The sequence below is a fragment of the Corvus brachyrhynchos genome, unplaced genomic scaffold, assembly GCF_000691975.1.
Source record: "Corvus brachyrhynchos isolate BGI_N302 unplaced genomic scaffold, ASM69197v1 scaffold14, whole genome shotgun sequence".
Taxonomy (NCBI): Eukaryota; Metazoa; Chordata; class Aves; order Passeriformes; family Corvidae; genus Corvus; species Corvus brachyrhynchos.
In genome coordinates this window covers 8212760-8233610 of record NW_008239110.1, presented here as the reverse complement: position 1 = coordinate 8233610, position 20851 = coordinate 8212760, and the positions used below count along the sequence as shown (strand labels likewise).

Below are 20851 nucleotides of genomic sequence, written 5' to 3'. Positions count from 1 at the left end.
AACAAACCACCTATTTCTGATGTGACATTTCAGCTGATTAGAAAACGAGCAAGAAAAGATCAAGTATTAAAAACATAAGTAGGATGAGCAAGCTTGCTGTGTTCATGATAACGTGTGTATACTTCTATAATAATTATGCTTTTAAAGGGCAGAGTAACAACTTCCAAAGAGACAAGCAGAATTAAAAAAGCCAGGTTTTTCAATATGTTCCAAAGCAGAACACCACACCTAAGTCTCACTAAACTCTTAAATTCTCATCCCCTTTAAACAAGTCTTTAGCTGAATCTGCACTAACTCATGAGCACAAACTTGGGAGGAAATCAGGGTAAGAAAAAAAAATATCTGTAAAAATGTACCTTTCATGGTTGCTTCACATATTTCCATTCTAGGCACAAATCAAGCAGCAAAGATTGAAATTCAACCTGTGCAGGTTTCATTTATGCCTAAAGTAAATATCAGGTACTTTGCTACCATGGTGATGAACACAGTAAAAACACCTTAAGCACTCCCAATTCTGCCAGTGCCAAGCAGGGCCTGGTGCAATAGTCAAAAGCAAAGCCTGGCCATCACACATGTATTGAGTTCACACCTTAGAAAATGGTTTAAAGTTTATTGAGTGTTGCAGTTGTGCAAAATCTGAAACACATAAACAATAAATGAACAGAGAAGTTGTGCATATTATGTGCATTCACTGCTCTGGTCCTGCACAGTTTGTAAGAACTGACTGATCAAGGGCTCAAACATAACAGCAATAAAACTAAAGTTTCTGGGGGAAGGGAAGCTCAATCCATCCCACTCCGACCAGTTTGATGACAGCAAGAGATGCCCAAAGCCTGGACAGGGATTGCAGGTCAACAGGAGAGCACCTGAAGGGCAGCACAGAGGAATTTCAGCCTCTCCCACCAGCAAGCAACTTCATTGGAGATGCAATTTAAATGCCTCTATGTTAAAAGCACAAAGCATGGGGGATATTAGGAAGAAATTGTTCCCTGTGTGGGTGGTGAGGCACTGGAACGGGTTGCCCAGAGAAGCTGGGGATGCCCCATCCCTGGAAGTGTTCAAGCTCAGGCTGGATGGGGCCTTGAGCAGCCTGGTCTAGTACAAGGTGTCCCTCCTCATGGCAAGGGGGTTGGAACCAGACAATCTTAAAGTCTCTTCCAATCCACTCTCTGAAACTGTCCAGGAAATGAGTAACCTGTTTGACTCCCCTATATTGCTTATACCAAGAAACAAATACTCAGCTTTGGAGTATTGGTTATAGCATATATTTTATTTTAAATAACCAAGTTCCATGTTAAAGCTCAATACCCCAATGTTCCCTTTAAAATGACAAATGATTAAAAAGATTTTTGTTACAAAACTAAAGCTAACAGCAGCTCAATCTTTTATGTCTGACAATTTATATTACAACATATATTCTAAATTTGAAAGTACAAAGAGTTTTCAAAGCTGTCCCAGACTATCAAGCTGACTTTGACTTTTTGGGAGTAGGCCCACCATCTTCAGCTGACTTCTCTGCTGGCCTCTTTTTTAAGCCTTTCATTTTCCGTGTCTGCAGTTTACTAAGATCTTGCTTCTGCATGTGGATTCGACCATAAGTTGTACCAAACACATCGTGGGAGATATTCTTTTTCTTCTTAGGCTGCAAGGAAAGAACAATGTCAGTATTTCTGAGTACAGGCCCAGGAGCTCTGGTGAGAATCAAGCACCCAAAAGCAAGGCCTCATACATTGGCTGGAGTTTAGAGACTAAGATTTGTGCTGGGTGTTTTATGTGCTTCCAGGGGAGAGTCTGGATGCCAGCTGACCACCACAGAAGTGCTGTGGCCCCAGGAATGTCAGTTGGCCTCGATGAAAGTAAGCTCTGGTCAAATATACAACAAGTAACACTTCAGTCTTTGCTCCTCTTCACAGATAGATCTGAAAGCAATGCCCTTTCCAAGCTACATACCTTCAGGCCTTTCGGCTGTTTCAAAGACAGCTTATAAAGGTCATCTGAAGCTAAATGTGTCCTCCTCATAACCAGATCTAATGAAGGTCCCATCTCTTCCAGTTCAATTCTGGGTATTTTACAGCCAGATTTCTTCAGAAGCACTCTAGGAGGAGAAAACCAACCAAAATCAACATTGTCCCCTGTGCTAAAGATGTATCCATCTTCCTTAAGGATAGGTTTAATCCTGCAGCTCAAAATACTATTAAATCAACTGCTACCACTAACTCTATTACTGGGAAAGGCATCTATCAATAACAATTTATAATAAATCAGTCCCATTACAATTTGAACACATCCAAAATATGACCTGGCAAAAGTACTTTATTATTTTTTTAAAATGAGACCAGTATAATCAGTATCACTTTTAAAACTCAGCCTCAGTACCCTGAAAGCCATATCACTTCTCAAATTCAAAATAGCACTCTGGGTATTATTAGGCATGAAGAATATTCACTTTAATTTACAGCAAAATAACCAGAGCACTATCTGAGAAAGCATTTTGGTTTTTTGTTTTTAAGAGTGAGGCTGATTTAAATGATTTTGTATTAAGAGAAATCAAAATCACATGGAACACTATGTGAGCTACGAATGTTCACAGCCTCCTAAGTCAGGGAGTGAACTGTAAGGGTAAACACCAATGCAACAAGAAAGATTGCCTTATCCTGCCTTTTCCTGGTTTTCCTTGTGCGTCTCTGTCTGCAGCCTACCCCCTGTTATTCCCTGACAAACACCTAAGTGACGAGAGTCCTAGAAATCAGCCTGAGAACAGACTAAGTCCATGAAGTCTATGACAGTACCCAGAATTCACTAAGTTAATTCACACCACCTTACTAATCTAGCCATATGGAAGAGCAATCCTGAGCCAGGAGGAGCTCAACAAGGAAGGAGGCAGCAGACTTAGGGCTCAAGTGTTCTCCTGCTGTACAAGTTATGCTGGAGCACCTCTACACATTGCATGTTCTAAATGCAGCTCAAGCCAGTGCAATTTCACAATTACAGATTGAAGTTGACGAGTGTACCAAAACCCAAACAAATAGATAAAACACATACTCACTTGTAGCTTCTCATGTAAATTTTCCCATCTACAGCTGTGAAATGCAGAACATACTCTAAACCAGCCAGACGAATATTGGGCACAGTGGGACCTCTGAAGAAATCTGAGAGAGTATTACAGTGAATAAATGCCAGGTTTTTTGGCTGAAAATAAAACCAACAGATGCCTATAACAAACTGGTGATGTGATGTGGGCCCATTTTGATATACAAATCTCACAAAATAGCCACTACTTAAAACTGCAGCCTGGCCAAAACACAGGACAGAAATTTAATATTGCACGTGTTAGCATGCACTGATGAATCCAAATGTGTGTGGAAATCCTGACAAGAACACAGTGACTTTCCAGAGATAATTTGGTGGCAATATACAAGCTACCTATATATATACTTCCTATCTGTAAGTGCATGAAAAAGAGCAAATACACCTTCAGAGCAGTAACTTAACATTATTAAGCTAATTGGAATAATTGCATTGTCTATGCTTTTAAATATTCATCTCTAAAATCAGGGGAAAAAAATTATCTTATTTGGTGTTTAGACCAGCCAATGCTCAGCTAAACACAGATCAGTACAGAGAAGCCATTTGCTCAGGTATCTGTTTAAAGACATAATTCAAACCTGATACTTAAATCTTAATCATAGCCAGATTTGGAAGACTAGAAAGAGGGATCAAAACCAGTACACAGCAGATCAAAACTGCACCTTGTCTACTCTTATCTACATTTCTCTCTCTGGGAAAAAGTTTCGATACATCATTTCTTTCATATCTCCCTCACAACAAGGCACCTCTGTCCTCTAGGTAAAGCAATATTTGTCATTATGTCTAATGTTTTCTCTATTAATAAGCAACACATCTGTGAAAATAAGATACTTCAAATACTTGCTCAGTTTGCAAAGAGAACACTGAAATACAGGTTAAATACAAAATGAGCCACCTCTCGCAAGGTTCTTATATCAGGCTATGAAAATATACTGTGCAATCAGAGAGCCTGCAATGAGCACAGCAATCTGTCCAACACACGCAGAGGGTGGAGAAAGAATGTGACCTTGACCAAGAGAACAAGGTGTGCTAATAAACATGACAGGGCAATGCTGAAATATAGGAGAACTGTTAACAGATGCAAAACACATCGCTCTTTCCCGCTCTGTCCTGTTTTCAGATCCCTTGGCTACTTGTCTTTTCCTTCGCTACCTTTTTGCAAGAGAATCAGCACTGGAGTAACATCCAAAACACAGTTTTGCTGGCAAATACCAGCTGGAGTCAGCCCAGGAAACTTCCTTGGTCAATTAAACACTCTCTTCTCCTTTCGAGTCTAACTTGCAGTTAGCGGAAAAGTTGCAAATATAACATTTTGTTTGCCTGTGGCATATTTTTCCCTTCAATTAGCTCTCTGCAGGTACACAAGCTTACATTCATAGTGGTTTTATTGGCAACACTTCCCTTTCATATTTTCCTGTGGCATCATACATCTTTTTACCCACAGGATGATCTCTTCCAATAAACGCAGGTGGTCAGGAATTTGTTTCCTGGCAACACTGAACAGCTGCAGAAACCTTACACTTCAGTATACCCAGAGAGTTGAAATTTTTTTAACATAGTCTTAATTTACAACTCTTGCTTTGGTTGGACTAGAGACTTGCTTTCTCCTTTCTTTCCATCCCTAGTTCTCTCTCCCCCTTGTCCTCAAACATGTTTCCAGAACGTCTAATTTACTCTTTCCTACAGAGAGCTTTTCAGGACCTTTCTATTTCCAGATTAAATTGCTAATTGATGGTGGAATGTAAGTCTTTCTGTATCAATTCATAACCAAAAGCTGGTAACGCTGTAATCTATGCAGCTATGGTTAGATGAGTGCAGTTCAAACTGTATCCCAGCCATTTCCCAGCCATTTCCCAGCCATCCCCTTTTCCTGACCAGAAAAAGCCCTCAAATCTTTTCAAACACTCAAAAGCAGTCTGTGTGAGGAAGGCTGTTTGAAGACCAAGGTGACAGCCAATCTAAAATTGCAGAGATGTCCTGCAAACCAACGTTTTAGAAAGTGTATAAGCAAGCCTTATAGTGCCTGGCCATTTTTAGGCTAAAATAGATGTTCAGTAACTGAACTAATAACAAGCAGGCAGTGTTGTAAGCATTGAAACATCTTATAGATACAGGCATTAAATGTTATTAGCATTTCATTAACTGCATTCCAAGACTTACATCATCAATGAACTCCTACACTGCCACATCAGAGGGCAATGAAAACCAAAAGAGAAAAAATGGGATGTCTTTGTCTTTCAGGTCTCCAAAGAAAATGCATCTGTCATTTATTCCTCCTAAACAGCATCCTTTCACTTCACAGTTTAACCAGACTATAGCATTTGGTTACCATGAAGACAATAATTCACGTTTGCTCTTAGTTTTACAAAGAAACTGCTGTAAGATGATTGTACAAACATGCATAAGCCCTTTTGATATCACAAAAGACAATGAAAGCTTGGTTGTTCCTCGGCATCACTGGCATCACACTACTTTGGCAACAAGAAGCTGTCAGCTATCTAATATTCCCTCTGGGATCCCAACAATACTGGTACAGCAACAAAATATTTGCAGCTGTTGTTATAAAGACATTCTCCTATCTTTCTTAGCAAGAGTAGCAGCTTAAAGGTACCACCTTTTGCAGAAATGGAACAAATCACTTCTTCCTTATCAGTTAAGTGCAGTTTTGAAGCAGGTCAGATTAATACCCAAAATATTTTAATTGGTTAGTGATACCTTCAAGCTTTTATTCTCCTTAACCTTTTTCTTTGTCTATTGTTTTGCATCTAGGTATTTCACAGAAGTCGGCAGAACAATTAAGACCTGGAGTACTTGGCATATGTTCAAGAAGGAAGACTGGGTGTGGAGTACATTCGACTGCCAAGTCATTAAAGGCTAATAAATAGGAGAGGAGAAAGGACAGACAAATATCAAGAGAAATAGGAAGGACTATTCAGTTATTTGGCAACTATCTTACTACGCCTGTCTCCCATTTCAGCTGTTTGACCATGGGGTGCAGAAGCACATCTGGATTCCCATCACTGTGCACATGCCTGAACAAGATACACCCCAGAAAAGGCATCTGCTTCCTGCAGCGTAAATACGCATTGACAGTGACACAAACATGCAGCAGTAAAACTCACTTATCTTCGTATTCAATCATCCTCAAAGATGTATAAGCTCTGTTACCACCCTTTCATCCATCCCCAAGAATCAGTCAGCTGCACTGAGAGGATGAAAATTTGCTCCTCTCCTGCTCCCTTTCAGTCTCATTCCAGATGAAACATCTTGCTTTAAGGAATAATACTAAGGAAAACAATTCTCATTTTTAGGGTCTGTTTCTAAAGAGCAGTCATTTACCCGTTTGCCTAGAAACCTAGAAAACCAAGAATGGAACCAAAAGAATAAGACTGTTCTTATTGGGCCAGGTTCAGTATTTCACTAGTTTAGGAAAAAAAAAAAAAGAAAAAAAGGGAGTAATCTACTTTTATGACAACTATTAAAAAGAAAAAACACACCACCCTACTTTCTATATCTAATTCTACCAAGCAAGATGCAATTCTTAAGTGTCAAGAGACACAGTATTCAGACTTCTGTGTCTGAAAAAGCTACAATGTGCTTTATCTTCCAGAGCCTCCAACCTCAGGATAGTAAAAAATTTCATGCCAGTTTGTTTCCTAAGCTCCAAGCCTGCCTTAAAGTTAGGGCACAACTATTATCTACAGCTGATTTTTACTGCACCTGTTCTTTCCAAGTATCCTAAGCAACGGCACACTTGTTAGAATTGGTGGAATTTCCAACAGAAAAAGCTTTCATTACAAAAACAGAAGCTGAATTATACTGATTTGACTTTTCTGTAAGCAAAAATATCCCACTTTCTGAACTTAGTCCACTGATTTCAATTTAGATACTTCAAAACATTATTTGGTTAGAAAAGTGATGACCCACTACAATTATAAGGCCAAGACTTTTCGGAAAATGACAGTTTTCCCACAATCAAAGTAATGAATTCTAGTGAACATGAAGTTTCATCTTCAGAGTCTTTTAGGACAGGTTTTTTTCCTCCCTTTAATAGTCCTCATGATTAGTTAACTTTAATTTAATGTGACATGAAACCTACAAGTGCTAATTCTTGTTTTCTTTCTGTGCTGAACACAAGCAAACATTTATTGACAAACTAGCTTTTCCCAACAGATCATATTACTACAGATCTATGCAATCCTACTGCCCAAATCATCAAAATACTGACCAATAAGAAGGCTCTTCAGTCTTCTGTATTCTTCATTCACGTCAAACACATCACCAGCAAATATCAACATAGGTTTTGTCCCTTCAGGACATTTACTGTTCTGTGGAATAAGAATTTTAAAATAACAAAAATTCAGACAGTGTTAGGGAACATATTTTTGATTTGATAGGTGGCCAGCCATTCAACACTGAATGAAAAACTTCTGTGACCTGTGATCAATAGGGACAGAATAGACCAACGAAATTAAATTAAAAAGCAGAGCATAAAATTAACATTCTGGAGAACAGAAACTACCATCCTCATATACTGCATGAAACACTTTTTTAAAAAACAACTGGATTCACTTCAGGGCACATAAAAAATTGCAACCAAAAAATCCACCACTAGGTGTTGCTGAAATACTGAATTAGCAATTCCTTACCTTAATATCTTTTAGGGAAACAAACTTCTCAACGCCCAGCTCAATCATGTCTAGCACGTGGTAGTCAAACATGCGACCTGTGAGAGCAAAAAAAGAAAAACCAGCTACTTAAATATTCACTGAACACCCCATCATCCCAATAAAAACCCAAGTGAGAGTTATTACCTATTATCAGGTTGTTAGGTCGCTTCTTGTTATGAGAGCCAAAGAGAAACAGAGAACAATCTGATTTCTTGGAAAAGAATTCCTGCAATTGAGGAAAAGAATAAAACTTATGAGTTTCAGTTCACAGGATTTAAAATATTCTGCAAAGGTATATGGCACAAACACATGAGTTTAGGAGCTGCTTAATGAGAAGAGCAACTGCACTTACCAGAAGAGTTTTGAGCATGTCATGGGTGTTTTTCAGCACTTAACGCTAAAACTGACAGCTGGATTCAAGACTCAAATAATTTCTTTTTTTATTTCCTATTGCATCTTAAAAGTCAAGTCAGGCAATTTTTTCTTGCCATTTTATCTATAACACTCTTTTTTATAATTCCTCATTATTTGCTTTTACACAAGATACTTCCAACCACTTCTCCTTGCCTGACAAGTAAGTATTTGCAAGCTGGCTGCTGCTGTAATGCCTCATTGTAGTTTCCCAAATAAGCTTCATGCAGCATATTAGCTTTGCCTGACAGCTTCTGAACAACCAGTTAATTCCCTCAACAGCAAGTCTAACAACATCTGCACTTGGCACAGGAGTCCCACTACACAGCAACTTCATGTCAATTTATTATTTAAGACTAAGATGCTACTTAAAACCAAGCCAGTGGTGACTATCACAGAGATCTTTTCTCCAGGAGGAATAGATAAGAGAACCTATTGTATCCAGAGTCAACATGACAGCAGTTCTTTCTAAAGATGTCCAGCTCCAAAGTCCTTTTATGCACTTCTGCCTCCCAGGGCAGCTCCTCATCTTGTGTATCAACAGTGGTTCAGTGATATACACACACACACAACTTATCCAGTGCTTCCCACAAGTACGTACCTTGTACCAAGTATGAACTTGGCAGTTGTGAAGCACAGAAGGATACTTCACCTCCCACCCCTGCAACAGCAGCAGCTCAGAGAGGACATTGCAGCTCTGCCCCTCTGGGAGGTCAGAGACACCTGGAGAGGCTGGGTTAATTGCACGTACAAATCACACAGCTCAGCACCAAGTTCTGCCACCAGATCGCTGAGAAATGCTGACTCTAGACAGGCCAAAAACAGGCCAGAGGGGACTCCCCTTGAACCATGTGCTCACACAGCTGTTAATCACTGTGTGTTGATATCTGTATACTCTCCAATAGCTGTGTATTTTATTAAAAAGATGCAAAAAACTCAAATGCCTCAAATCTGCCCTGCATATACTGCAACAACACATACATTGCAAAACTGCCCTTTTAAAAAATGCCTCTAGCCAGTTAACCAGGACTGCTAAATGACTGAAAGGGGCTTGGTGAGCTTTTCCACTCGGTCCCTAAGCACCCTTGATGGATCCCATGCAGCCCCATAGACATGTGTGTCTAAGTGGTGTAGCAGGTCACCAACCATTTCTTCCTGGATTATGGAGGCTTCATTCTGCTCCCTGTCCCTCTTTTCCACCTCAGGGGTCTGGGTACCCAGAGAGCAACTGGTGTTGCTATTGCAGACTGAGGCAAAGAAGGCATTAAGTACCTCAGCCTTTTCCTCATCCTTTGTCCCTGTGTTTCCCTCTGCATTCAGTCAAGGATGGAGATTCTCCTTAGCCCTCATTTTGTTGGTGATGTAATTGTTAGAACATTTTGTATTGTCTTTTATGGCAGTAACCAGATTAAATTCTAGTTGGGCTCAGGCCCTTCTAATTTTCTCCCTGCATACCCTCACAATATCTTTGTGGTCCTTCTGAGTAGCCTGGCACTTCCAAGGGCAATATACTCTCTTTTTATCCCTGAGTTCCAGCCAAAGCTCTGATCAGACAGGCTATTCTTCTTCCCTGATGGTTCATCTTTTGGCACACAAGGCTAGCCTGCTCAAAATTGTCATGAGAGAAAACACTGTTTATACTTACCAATGATGTTTGGTCCTCAAAAGGCCTGGTAATATTTTTCCTGAGAGGAGGGGAAAAAAACAAGTTAAAATAAAAAAAACCAAAACAGGCCCAAGATAGCCACTTCTAATTAGTTCTCTGATAATAAAAAGTTCTGCATTCCACCAGAAACTCCAGCAGTAGAAGCTCAGTTTGAGTTCAAACCACAAGTCATATTAATTGAATGCCTTAGTGTCACCATTGCCATTTTAAGTACTTTCCTCCATATTTCCTGTCTCCTGGGGCCTGACTTCCAGAACACCAGTACTGGTGACACACCATGAACAACTGCCTTTGCCTGTTCATCCAATGTTAAATTTAGCTACTACAACTGTCTCTGCACTACATTCATACAGACACTGGGTTCCCATTTTGAGCAAGACTTAGACCTGAAGCCTGCTCTGTACCACCTGCCACAGAACAGGGCTCAGCACTGATGCTGATCACACATAGCTTGTTTCCAGTCTATTGGAAATTATGATCAGTCAGTCATCTTCTGCACCCTGGTCATTGTTCAAGCCCCCATGGTAGCCAGCATCTCTATTCATGCTCTGAAATTACCAAAAGCTGTCTGTCTGTCAGAAGAGTCAAAGATGTCAAAGTGAGACCACTTACCTTTTATACAGTACAGCAAAAGGTTTCTTCACAGCATACTGCAAAACACAAAGTTTAACACATGTCATCTCTAAAACATGCACAGCACTGTTGTTTCTATAACCCAATAGTTTACAGGATCACATGAAACAGTAACTGTGCAGATCAGGCTAGAAGAAGGTACCTCAAAAGGCCTGCTCACAGTAATACCCTTCCAGCAGGTGACAATCTTGTTTCCAAATTAATTGCACAAGGAATTATTTGTAGAAACTAAGAAATAACAAAATAACTGAGAAATAGCTGATATCAAAGCCATGTAATGCAATCCCTCTGCTTCTAAGGGGCATAAGGAAAAACAGGGAGAGAACAACAATTTGATCATAAGAGGCATAAAGTAATAGGAAAACAACAAAGCAAAGAGAAAAAGGAGTGTAGGAACAGCTATAATATTTTAAGCTATGGAGTTAGGAGACATGATTGGTAGTTTAACATTTTAGGAGAGGCTGAAGCCTCCCTATCAATACAGTCAGTTAACAGGATTCTGGGATATGACTTAGCTGTGTGATACAGTCCCAGTTCTGTACCTAATCCTCTTGTTTTCAAATGGACTTGGCAACACTTCACCTTACATACTGGACAATTGTGGAAAAAATAAAGAGAGGAAGCTCAAAACTTCTGGCAAAGAAGAAACTGGAAGAAAATAATCTCCATTAAGAAGTAGGTAATGACACCTTTGGAGTACTGGTCAGTCTGAGATTTGAGGTACAGGGAGAGTATGAAAATACAGATAGTGCAGCAGAGACAGCAAACTGTAAGAAAGAGAGAGGAAGGTTGCATGCTATGTCCAACAACTTACAATGTCTTTAAGCACTTCGGTCACTGTTAAGTTTGCATTTCCTCCTTTTATGAGCATAGCATTTTTTGTATTTTCATTTAGCTTGGGTTCTCTCTTCTCAAGAAATCTTTTTGCTCTCTTAGTTTTAGGCTTTCTGTAACAATAAATTAATAGTTAAAAACTTAATATACGTAACAAAACCTGACACTGCAGGAAACAGTGAAACCAAACAAGAATTGGAACAAACTGTGTTCAAGTAATTTATTTCAATGACTTAATCCCAACCTGCAGAATTACAACCAATGCCTCAGGTGAATGTGTTTTACTGCCACTCCTCTTCCTCTCTGTCCCCCCAAATTAACAAAGGTGATTTTACAGTCTTGTGCTTTTCAGTTTCTGCTAATTTAGAGCTCAAGCTACACTAGAATTCCCAGCCTACTGACAGGCTGAAGGCTTCGCCTCACACCAGCTCCCTCCACAAGCCAGAAACTTGCTTTTGAGAAGAAAACAAAGTTACTCAAAGACCATCAATGGCACCCAAAATAAAAGCACAAGTATGGCACATCTGTTGTCAGGAACCAGCAAGCAGCACTGGGCACTATCCAGGTGAAATACCCCAGCCTTCACAGGGGCACACACCTTATACACATCGGTGGCTACATGGCTTAAGAATCACACTTCTCCACTAGATTACCTTCTGAATAAAGCATTAATTTTAATTTCTTCTTTAAAACAAACAACCACACCCGTTCCCCCCCAACAGAATTGTCACGGTTGGAAGAGACCTCTGGAGATCATCGAGCCCAATCCCCCTGCCAAGGCAGGGTCACCTGGAGCAGGTGACACAGGAACGTGTCCAGGTGAGTTTAGATTGTCTCCAGTGAGGGAGACTCCACGGTCTCCGTGGGCAGCCTGTACCAGTGCCCTGCCACCCTCCATGTAAAGAAATTCTTCCTCAGGTTGAGGTGGGACTTCTTCTGTTTTAGTTCATGGCAATTGCTCCCCATGCAGATGTGCATGTGATGGGCATCACTGAAACTTCAGAGATGAAAAGAATTCTCTCAGGTGTACGGAAACAAACAAATTCAACACCAGCTTGTCACCGCGGTTCTTTTAAGCTACCAATTGAGTAAAGGCTGTTTGGCCACCACTAAAAAGACGGCAGCGCTCGGTTTCCTCTGTCCAGCGCGTTTTCCATAAGGCTTTTCTCTCTGCTGGCTCCCCCCACCGCAGCCCCGCGCGGGCCGCCGCCCGCTCCCGTTTCCCAGTGCGGGGGTCCCCCCGGTTCACTCACACGACCCGGTCCAGCGCATCCATTGCTGCCCTCACGTGCGGCAGGATGTGCGGGAGCCGCCGTGCGGCGTCACATCCGCCGGGAGAGCGGGGCGGGGGCACGGCGCATGCGCGGGGCGCTCTGCCGGCTCCGCACACGCGTCCCACGTGGCGAAGGGTCTGGAGGGGAATCTGTACGGGGAGCGGCTGAGGGCACTTGGTCTGTTCAGCCTGGAGCAGAGGAGACTGAGGGGAGACCTCACTGCAGTCTGCAATATCCTCGTGAGGAGAAGAGGAGGGGCAGACACGGATCTCTTCTCTGTGATGACCAGTGACAGGACCCGAGGGAATGCCCTGAAATTGTTGTCAGGGGAGGGTTAGGTTGGATGTTAGAAAAAGGCTCTTCACACAGAGGTTGTATGGTTGCAAAAGTTAGGATAATAATAATAATAGAAACAAAAGCTCGACCATTAGAAATAACATTTAAAATATTAAAAACCCCCAACATTATTATGAATGCACTCATAGTTTATGATACACATAAAACGTTTTCAAAAAATAATACTGATTACCAGATAAACTAGAACAAAGAAACAGCTTCAGTGTAGCTCTGAAAGAAAAGGCTGAGAAGGCCAGAAACCAATTCCACTGGAATACTCCTTGTACATAAGGAAAAAAACTCACATACGTAGTGACAGGCTAAGCAAACAGTTAAGGAAACACGAGAGAGTTGCTGTGTTTGCATTCTGACAGAGAACAAACTCTTGGAGCACCTCTCTGTTCTCAGTGGCTGAAGCAGCCGTAGCAAGAGCGCTCGACCTCCCGCCCCCCAGCCCTCTCTGCAGGAGGCTCAGCTGCCACTAAGTGCACCGCAAACACTCCCTCCGGCACACAAGAGCATGCGTATTCCCAGGATCGTTATTCCACTTATAATTGTCCTCTATCTCTCAGCACTACACAAATCAAGTGTGACTGATGATGTTTTCAAACTTTCATGGTTGCAGTTAAATCCAGAGGGATGGCTGAGCGATCTCCCTGAAACCTCAAATGCAACACTACCGTGTAAAAGATCCCCACCCAGGCTGGAGGCACACAGGAAGCGTTCCCTCTTCTTCCTCTCCCTGCCTCCCTTTCCTCTAGGATTCAAGTTGCTTCTACACAGAAAAAAAAGGAGAATAATGGGATTGATGGTTTGAAACTATTGCAGTTTTAATGACTTCTCTTTACTGATCCTGTGCTGTGAACAATGCTGGGGGTGAGCTTCTCCTCTGATCATTACTAATTAAAGTATTACATAATTATGCTGGGATTAATTAGGTGTTCCTCACAGCATTGTTGCAGTTACACTGTTTTGAGGGAGGCAGAGAAAGGTACAAAAGAAGAAGGGTCTGGAAGAAAATGTTTAATGTTTAAAAACTGTTATTCTTTTAAAAATGTTATCCCAAGTGCACCACACACTCAACTGTGATATAGAACAGTGTGTGGCAGTATAAATGATGTAGCAGAATCAACCCACAGACTAGCTAGGCACCACTATGTGGTCACATGGACTAATCTGGGAACCACTGATGCATAGGTACAGGATCTTAAGTAAAAAACCCTTCAGAAAAATGCCACAGAGGAAGATTAGAGCCAAAAAGTTACTGTGAGGAAAAAGAAAAAGGGGTTGATCACACTTCCTTTTGTATAACACACATTATATTATACAGAAAATGGGGGAAGGAGAGTGACAGATGCCTCTTCAAGACTGCGATTTCACTTGCTGACAAGTTTGCAGGGGTTTTCAAGACTTGAGTGGACAAAGCTCTGAGCAACTTGCCCTGAATTCAGTGTTGATCCTATTTTATAGAGAAAGCTAGATGAGAGACCTCCTAAAGTCCCTTCCCACATGAAAGATTTCTAAACTCCATCAGGGAGAAAAAGGACACTAGAGAGAATCTAAACTAAGCAATCTGATGACTATTCAGTCAATAAAAGCCACACTTACTTGATTTATTTTGTTTCAATAACTGCAGTACCAGAGCAGCTCAATATGACACACAAGTGAAGTTATACTTGAAAAGTTCAGGACTTTATTTTAAACAATGATGTTTCTTTCTTTTTACAAAATGTTCCAGACTGTACAATACATCAACATTTTTCTAATGTAGGAGTTTCTTTTGATAATGTAACCATTTCCACTTGTTCAGTTTTGAGGTAGGGATACATACATTTCCAGTCAGTAATTTTAAAAAACACTTAAGCCCTTCCCACTATAATTCAAACACAAAAGCAATGCACAAGAACACAATGTGTTTTTCCACTATTCATTTTTCAGATAAAGTGGAAATCATGTAATGGCCTATAAAAGTTGGCCCATTAATTCTGTGAAGAAATCATGAAAAGGTCAGAGTTAATATCATGGAGGTACGTCCTCTAAGGCAGCACTTCCAGAAGGAGATTCCTCTGCCCCAGAAGCAGAGCTGTCAGGCAGAGGAATAGAGGCATCTATTTCCAAGGTGTCCTGCTTTTCCAGGTCACATTTCATGTCAGAATTTTCTTTGCCACTCACCTCTCCCTCTGACTCTTCAGCCAATTTATCTTGGGCCTGACCTGACTCCTCAGAATCATCCTTTTCATGCAGAAAACTGCAAATCATATTAGGCCTGCTGTAGGAAAAATCTCTGTCCTTGATCTGTAACCACTCTACTCCACCTGATTCAAAGGAGGAAAATTCTATTAGTGACAAAAGGAGTTAACAGCAGTTTTTTCTTAGTTTAAGTTCACTGCTATTAAGGCTGAGCCTGACCAAGATCTAAGTAAAAGAACCACTTACTACAGAAAGACGTGTTTGTCCCTCTCCTATTACTTTTCACATACTCATTTACTACTGTCAGAAATACAATGCAGGACTAAAAAGAGCTTTGCTCTGATCCAGTATGGCAGTTCCTGTTGTATTTAGGTGTCTGATGTCACCCTTAGACTCTTAAAATAACTTAAGCATAGATCAAAATGCAGAGAAAATATTTCACGAATGCAATGAAGAGAATAGAATGTTTGTTCACCTAAATATTAGACACAAGTTGGAACAACAGATTGAAAACAACCCCAGACAGAAACAGGATTCCACTCCCGTTTTGATTTTTACTCAGTACATGTTGCCAATTCACAAGGTGTTGTAGTTACTTTGTATGCACAAGTTAAATTTCTGTCATCCCATAGAAACAAAGTGGTTTTCAGTAATTATCATCAGTATTGCTCCTCCAGACTAAAAAAGGCCTTGATATTAAGCAAAATACTCTGTAGTATCAATTTAATATTACCTATACTATTACAATAATAGTTTCAATTTAATATTACATAATTATTTCTATGGAGAGAAGTGGTACATGGTATTGATAAGAATGCTGATGTTTAGTTAGATTCCAGGACATTTCATTTTATGCCTCCTATGGCCAGTGTCCAGCTGACTACTCATATTTTAGGTAAATTGGCTATATATTCTTAAAATATGAAGCAGTAACACTGACTTGAGTGAAAAAAACCAGCAAAAAGCAGTAGAATAGTTCTAATGAATACTGCTATATATAGTAGGATACTCAGTGCTATGTAAAAGTACTGACTTTTGTACAAAAAAATGGATAAAGCAAACATAGGAGCCCTGAGTTCTGCCTACAGAATTAAAATCAATAGGAGTGGTCTTCTGGGTATGTCTTTGCAAGTAATTTAAATTCATTTCCATCTAAGTGTAAATTCAGTAAGTACAGTTCAGTTGTAATACAGACATGGAACTTCTTCCTAAGGATATTATAGCTTTCCAATAATTACAGAGACTCAGAAAGTCATTAGAAAAAGTGATGGAAGTAGGAAAAAACAAAATCAACGAAGAACTACTAAACACCGCCTCTGATTTCAAAACTTCTAGATGACAGAAGAACATACCAGGGAGCACCAGTATGTTTGCCTTGCTCTTACACTTCTTTGTAGAAATCTCCTACTAGACATTTCTGGAGGCAGCATTGGTCAGAAATGTATTTAATTTTTGAAATTTAAATATACATATTTGGTGCCTAAAGAAGAAAGTTCCTTGAACTTCCTGCATGCTCTTGAATCAAACACTCAGTAAAGGCTGACAGTCCCAAGCATAATCCACCCATGTCCACATGCATAAGAGCAGAAGCACTCACCAACGTTCTCTTCTCCTTCCTTCTTTTCTGTCAGAAGGGTCCGTGTCATGTTCAACTTTTTCACTGTGTGGCACTTGTATTTCAGTTGCACTTTTTGGTTGCCTTCTGCATCTACTAAGAAAAGAGGAGAAAAAACAATGCCCAAACCCCAATTGTTATAGTGAATTCCACTAGCAACTGAAATAAAATAAATATTTTTAACCTCCCCAGCTACTGAAACGAAGAGAACATCAAATCATAACAATTACCTTGCTCTGTGTTTTCTTCAAAAACCACACAGGTTCCCAAGGTATCTATGAAAAACCAAGTGAGAAAGTTTTAGAGACTAATTTATATCAGCTGCAGGTACTGTGCCCACTGGCCCAGCTGTGAGAATGTTCTACCTTCCAGCCCCTCACAGAGCCCAGCACTGTTAAGGAACTCAGGAACAGACAGGAGTATCACAGTCATTGGAAGTCACTACAAGGGAGGACCCCAGACCATTTTCTTCCAGATCAGTGTTGTCACCACAGGGCAAATGAGAGAACTACAGATTGCACAACAGGTCAGTCCTGCTTACACAGGGGACAACAAGCACTTTATAGCATTTTATATCCCACATTTTTGTCTGCAGTAATACTAGCTGTTGCACCCCACAGTCAGCTTCCACTCAGACTTTCCTGGAAGTACCATGGATGCATGGTTAATTTAGCAGTAAACTCAGACTGCTGCTGCTCTACATGGTGTTATACAACTACCCACAATTTCAGCATCTCACAGGACCAATTGCAGTAAAACTACCTGATGTTAAGAAAGTTCTTTTGGTTACTTGAAAAAGGAGAGATTGTATTCACACAGTTTTTCCTACCTTCATATTCTCCTGCAAATACATATCTGTCCACTTGTAAAATGGGCCTCTCTGTCTCTATTCCCTATAAAAAGAAGGACAAAATTGCACAGATGTCAGGTCTGTATTAGCCCAGGTGAATTTCTCACTGTAAGACCAGCAAAGACAGACATAGCAGAATCCAGATTACATCAGTTCCTCATCATACCTGTTCCTTTAAGCATATTAAATACAAAAATAAACCAGATAATACTCTTTTAGTAATCACAGTAAAAGCTAGTATAGAACTGTATAGAAAATGCTCTAGTATATTAAAATAAATTTAGATCAAACTGCAGCCAATGGTCTATCTAAGTTAAAGTGTTGTTATTTCCTCTAGGAAATTAATGTAACCTCCATTTCAAATTAATAAAAATGTAAGTGTTTGCATGAAGATGATGTTATTTTCTAAGCTTCAATTAATGTAAGTTCTGGAAAGCAGAATAACTTTCAAAACCCTTTGGAAAACACACAGGGTGAGGAAGTCCAGCATAAGGCATTACATCAGCACCAGCAATGACACTGCAGGGTCACAGAAGCTTCTGTGATTACTGTGTATCTATATAGTGAAGGAGTTGGAAATTGTTGCTATTTTATTTTTTTAAACAAGGAGTGAAACAGCAGGGAAGCATTTCTGTCAGCTCATTCCCTTCCTCTACAGCACAGGTTTTCCAAATACACAGGCCAGGATCCCATTTTTCTTATGTAAGATATACCTATGTAGTGTATTTTGATAAAAATCAGTGTCTGAACAGAATACACTAATTAAGGCAAAATGACTTTGGATAGTACCTTGTGAACATCAGAACTATTCAGGACATGAAGACAAGCACATGCTAAAAGTTTTGAAGATAAGGCATTATGTGGTAAATTGCATAAAATCCAGAATATTACACAGGTTAATATGAATTTGTGCAATTTTCCTCTTAGATATTTCTGTGTTTCAAAGTACAAGATCAACAAGATTTAAGTTCTGGGATTCTCTTCTACATAAATTGAGAACACCAATAACATTAAGCTAATATAAAGAACATTGGGGGGGGAGGTTGTGGGGTTTTTTGGTTTTGTTTTGGTTTTTTTACAAGAAATAAATAAAAATAATAACACATCAGTACTAAGCAATAGCATTATGGGGGGTTTATATTCAAAATTTTATTTCTTTGGCTGATTTGCATTCCTTTGTGGACTATGCAGAATTGTCTTCCCGTTATGTGACCAGCATCACAGAAAACTTGCTAAACAGAGTAACACACAGCAGCACCTTTAATTAAGGATTTAACAACAGTTGTCCCTTACAAAGAGTCTCAAGGAGTGCTTACTCAGTGCGGAGTGAGTGACTGCAAGTAGACTTGGATACAAGTAGGACACAGTATGGATACTTTATAACCTTTTGCTAGTAACGTTTCAAGGGAATCTCAAAGCAGAACATTGAAAAGATTCCCACCAGCAGTATTGAAGCATCTGTAGCCATTCAGCCACCAGCAGTGAATCATACACCTAACAAGAGATCAAGGAAGGAAACCTGCTTATAAAAGCATATCCATCCGAAGATGAATATTTTATGACTCTTGATTGTATTTCTACTTTTGAGACATTCAGAATTGACTTTACCACTCACATACATTCTGATCAGTGGCAAACTCAGATGTTCTCTTCCATCTTTTCAGTCTGTAATAAAGGTCTGCTTTCAGAAAGTGTTTACAACTCAGTGGTACTTGTACTATCTATACAGCTCTCATAGTCCACACAGGTTTTGAAGGGCAAATAAAATCTGTCCTATAAAGTTATTAAAAAACTCAAAAGGAATAGGACAGGGAAACCAGATTCCTACAATAACCTCATAGTGAAGCAAACAACATCCAAAACTGTTTACCAGATGGTTAATACCCAGTTATCCTTTAAAAGACTTGAACTTGCCAGGACACATCTGCAAAAAACCCCATTGTAAATACAGTGAAAATCTTAAATATTTTGCTTTACCTGTCAGCTGTATTCCATTTATTTGATGAAGTGTGATTAAAATTTTTTTTTAATGTGCAAAATACATAATTAAAAAAAATTAACTTAGAATGCAAAATCAGAGCAGTTACTGGTCCAAGCTTATATATACTTCTGAAAATGTTTCCTTATATTTACATAATAATATATTCAAAGACTTTATGCTGTTTCTGAAAGAGAACCAACAACACGCAGCCACATACAGCACACATAATTCTCTATCAAAGATTTGATCTCAATGTTATCAACATCAAGAAATTTAGAAGCAGCCTCAGTCCCTTGTTCACATCCATAATAACTTACCCCTTTCCTATTGTGCTGTAATCACTCACCAAAATCTTGCATTTGTTTTCACATTTTTCTAAGAAGTCTGAATCAATAATTCCTGATAGCTCAACCATGACCAGTTGCTCCTACAAGAAAAATTGATAATGTACAGCTCAGGAAAGATAGAACAGAACTCAGGAAAGAAAAAAGAACCCCCGAAAGCAATCTACACCAATAAGAACAGCATACAAAGACCCAGACTTTAAGGATAAACAGACCCCAAATTGGAGTTGTGCTCCATTTTGTCAAGAGACAGAACTCTTGTAATACACACGGAAATGTAGTGACCCACTATTCCATACGACATCTGTTTCACACCTGAATTTCCTGGCCTTTTCTTCCTAGCTAGGAATGGGGGAGCACTTTTTTCACCCTTGAAAAATGAGTACCAATATGGCTCTGGGGAGACCCTACAGCATCTTCCAGTACCTAAGGGGGTCTATAAGAGAACTGGAGAGGGACTTTTTACAAGAGCATGTAGTCACAGGACATGGGGCAACAGATTTAAATCGAGAGCGGGTTTAAATTAGATATTGAAATTTTCATTAATGAAAATGAATTTTTTTACTGAGGGGGGGGTGTGGCACTGGAACACTTTTCCCAGAGAAGCTGTGGATGCCCCATGCCTGGAAGCGTTCAAGACCAGGCTGGATGGGGCTTTAAGCAACCTGGTCTAGTGAAAGGTATCCCTGCCCATGGTAGGGGGTTGGAACCAGATGATTTTTAAAGGCCCTTCCAACCCAAACCTTTCTCTGATTCTGTGATTTTATGGCGACAGGAAGCAACAGAACGTGGAAGATCGCTTTCTGACCACGCCGTTTTCCGGGAAGCCCGAAGCAGAACAGCCAGACCCACACAGCTCTGGGGACGGGACCCCTGTGGGGCCCGAGAAACCCGCCAGCCCCAGGGAAATGCGCTCGGTCCGTGCCCGGCCACTCTCCCAGCCTGCCCCGCCCGCCGGGA

General features: G+C 40.1%; 2 protein-coding genes across 3 annotated transcripts; both read right to left on the bottom strand.

The window, feature by feature from the left end:
- Nucleotides 1-1249: 1249 nt before the first annotated feature.
- On the bottom strand, nucleotides 1250-12661 carry RPF2 (ribosome production factor 2 homolog). The gene is made up of 10 exons (XM_008637773.2): nucleotides 12555-12661; nucleotides 11282-11414; nucleotides 10447-10484; nucleotides 9814-9853; nucleotides 7902-7983; nucleotides 7737-7813; nucleotides 7316-7415; nucleotides 3047-3149; nucleotides 1951-2095; nucleotides 1250-1642 (listed from the first exon to the last, which is right to left on the bottom strand). Exons 1-10 carry the CDS (start codon nucleotides 12575-12577, stop codon nucleotides 1463-1465), a joined length of 921 nt encoding a protein of 306 aa, XP_008635995.1. The 5' UTR covers nucleotides 12578-12661; the 3' UTR covers nucleotides 1250-1462.
- Nucleotides 12662-14510: 1849 nt separating this feature from the next.
- Nucleotides 14511-20835, bottom strand: GTF3C6 (general transcription factor IIIC subunit 6). Of its 2 annotated transcripts, none has more exons than XM_008637771.2 (6): nucleotides 20635-20835; nucleotides 19894-19974; nucleotides 17546-17609; nucleotides 16947-16991; nucleotides 16699-16812; nucleotides 14511-15226 (listed from the first exon to the last, which is right to left on the bottom strand). In XM_008637771.2, the coding sequence occupies exons 2-6, from the start codon at nucleotides 19960-19962 to the stop codon at nucleotides 14931-14933; spliced, it is 588 nt and encodes a 195-aa protein (XP_008635993.1). In that variant the 5' UTR covers nucleotides 19963-19974; nucleotides 20635-20835; the 3' UTR covers nucleotides 14511-14930. The 2 variants fall into 2 exon arrangements, with proteins under 2 accessions (XP_008635993.1, XP_017595273.1); XM_017739784.1 differs by having other exon boundaries at nucleotides 20700-20835.
- Between the last annotated feature and the right edge of the window lie 16 nt (nucleotides 20836-20851).

Coding starts and splice junctions, on each gene's coding strand:
- RPF2 (XM_008637773.2), bottom strand. CDS start 12,577: ATGGATGCGCTGGACCGGGTCGT. Junction 7,814..7,901: donor ACCTAACAACCTGATAATAG/GTAATAACTCTC, acceptor TTGCTCTCACAG/GTCGCATGTTTGACTACCAC. Junction 1,643..1,950: donor AACAGCCGAAAGGCCTGAAG/GTATGTAGCTTG, acceptor CTTTCCTTGCAG/CCTAAGAAGAAAAAGAATAT.
- GTF3C6 (XM_008637771.2), bottom strand. CDS start 19,962: ATGGTTGAGCTATCAGGAATTATTGATTCAGACTTCTTAGAAAAATGT. Junction 16,992..17,545: donor ATTTGCAGGAGAATATGAAG/GTAGGAAAAACT, acceptor GGTTTTTCATAG/ATACCTTGGGAACCTGTGTG. Junction 15,227..16,698: donor GGAAGGAGAAGAGAACGTTG/GTGAGTGCTTCT, acceptor CCTTTGAATCAG/GTGGAGTAGAGTGGTTACAG.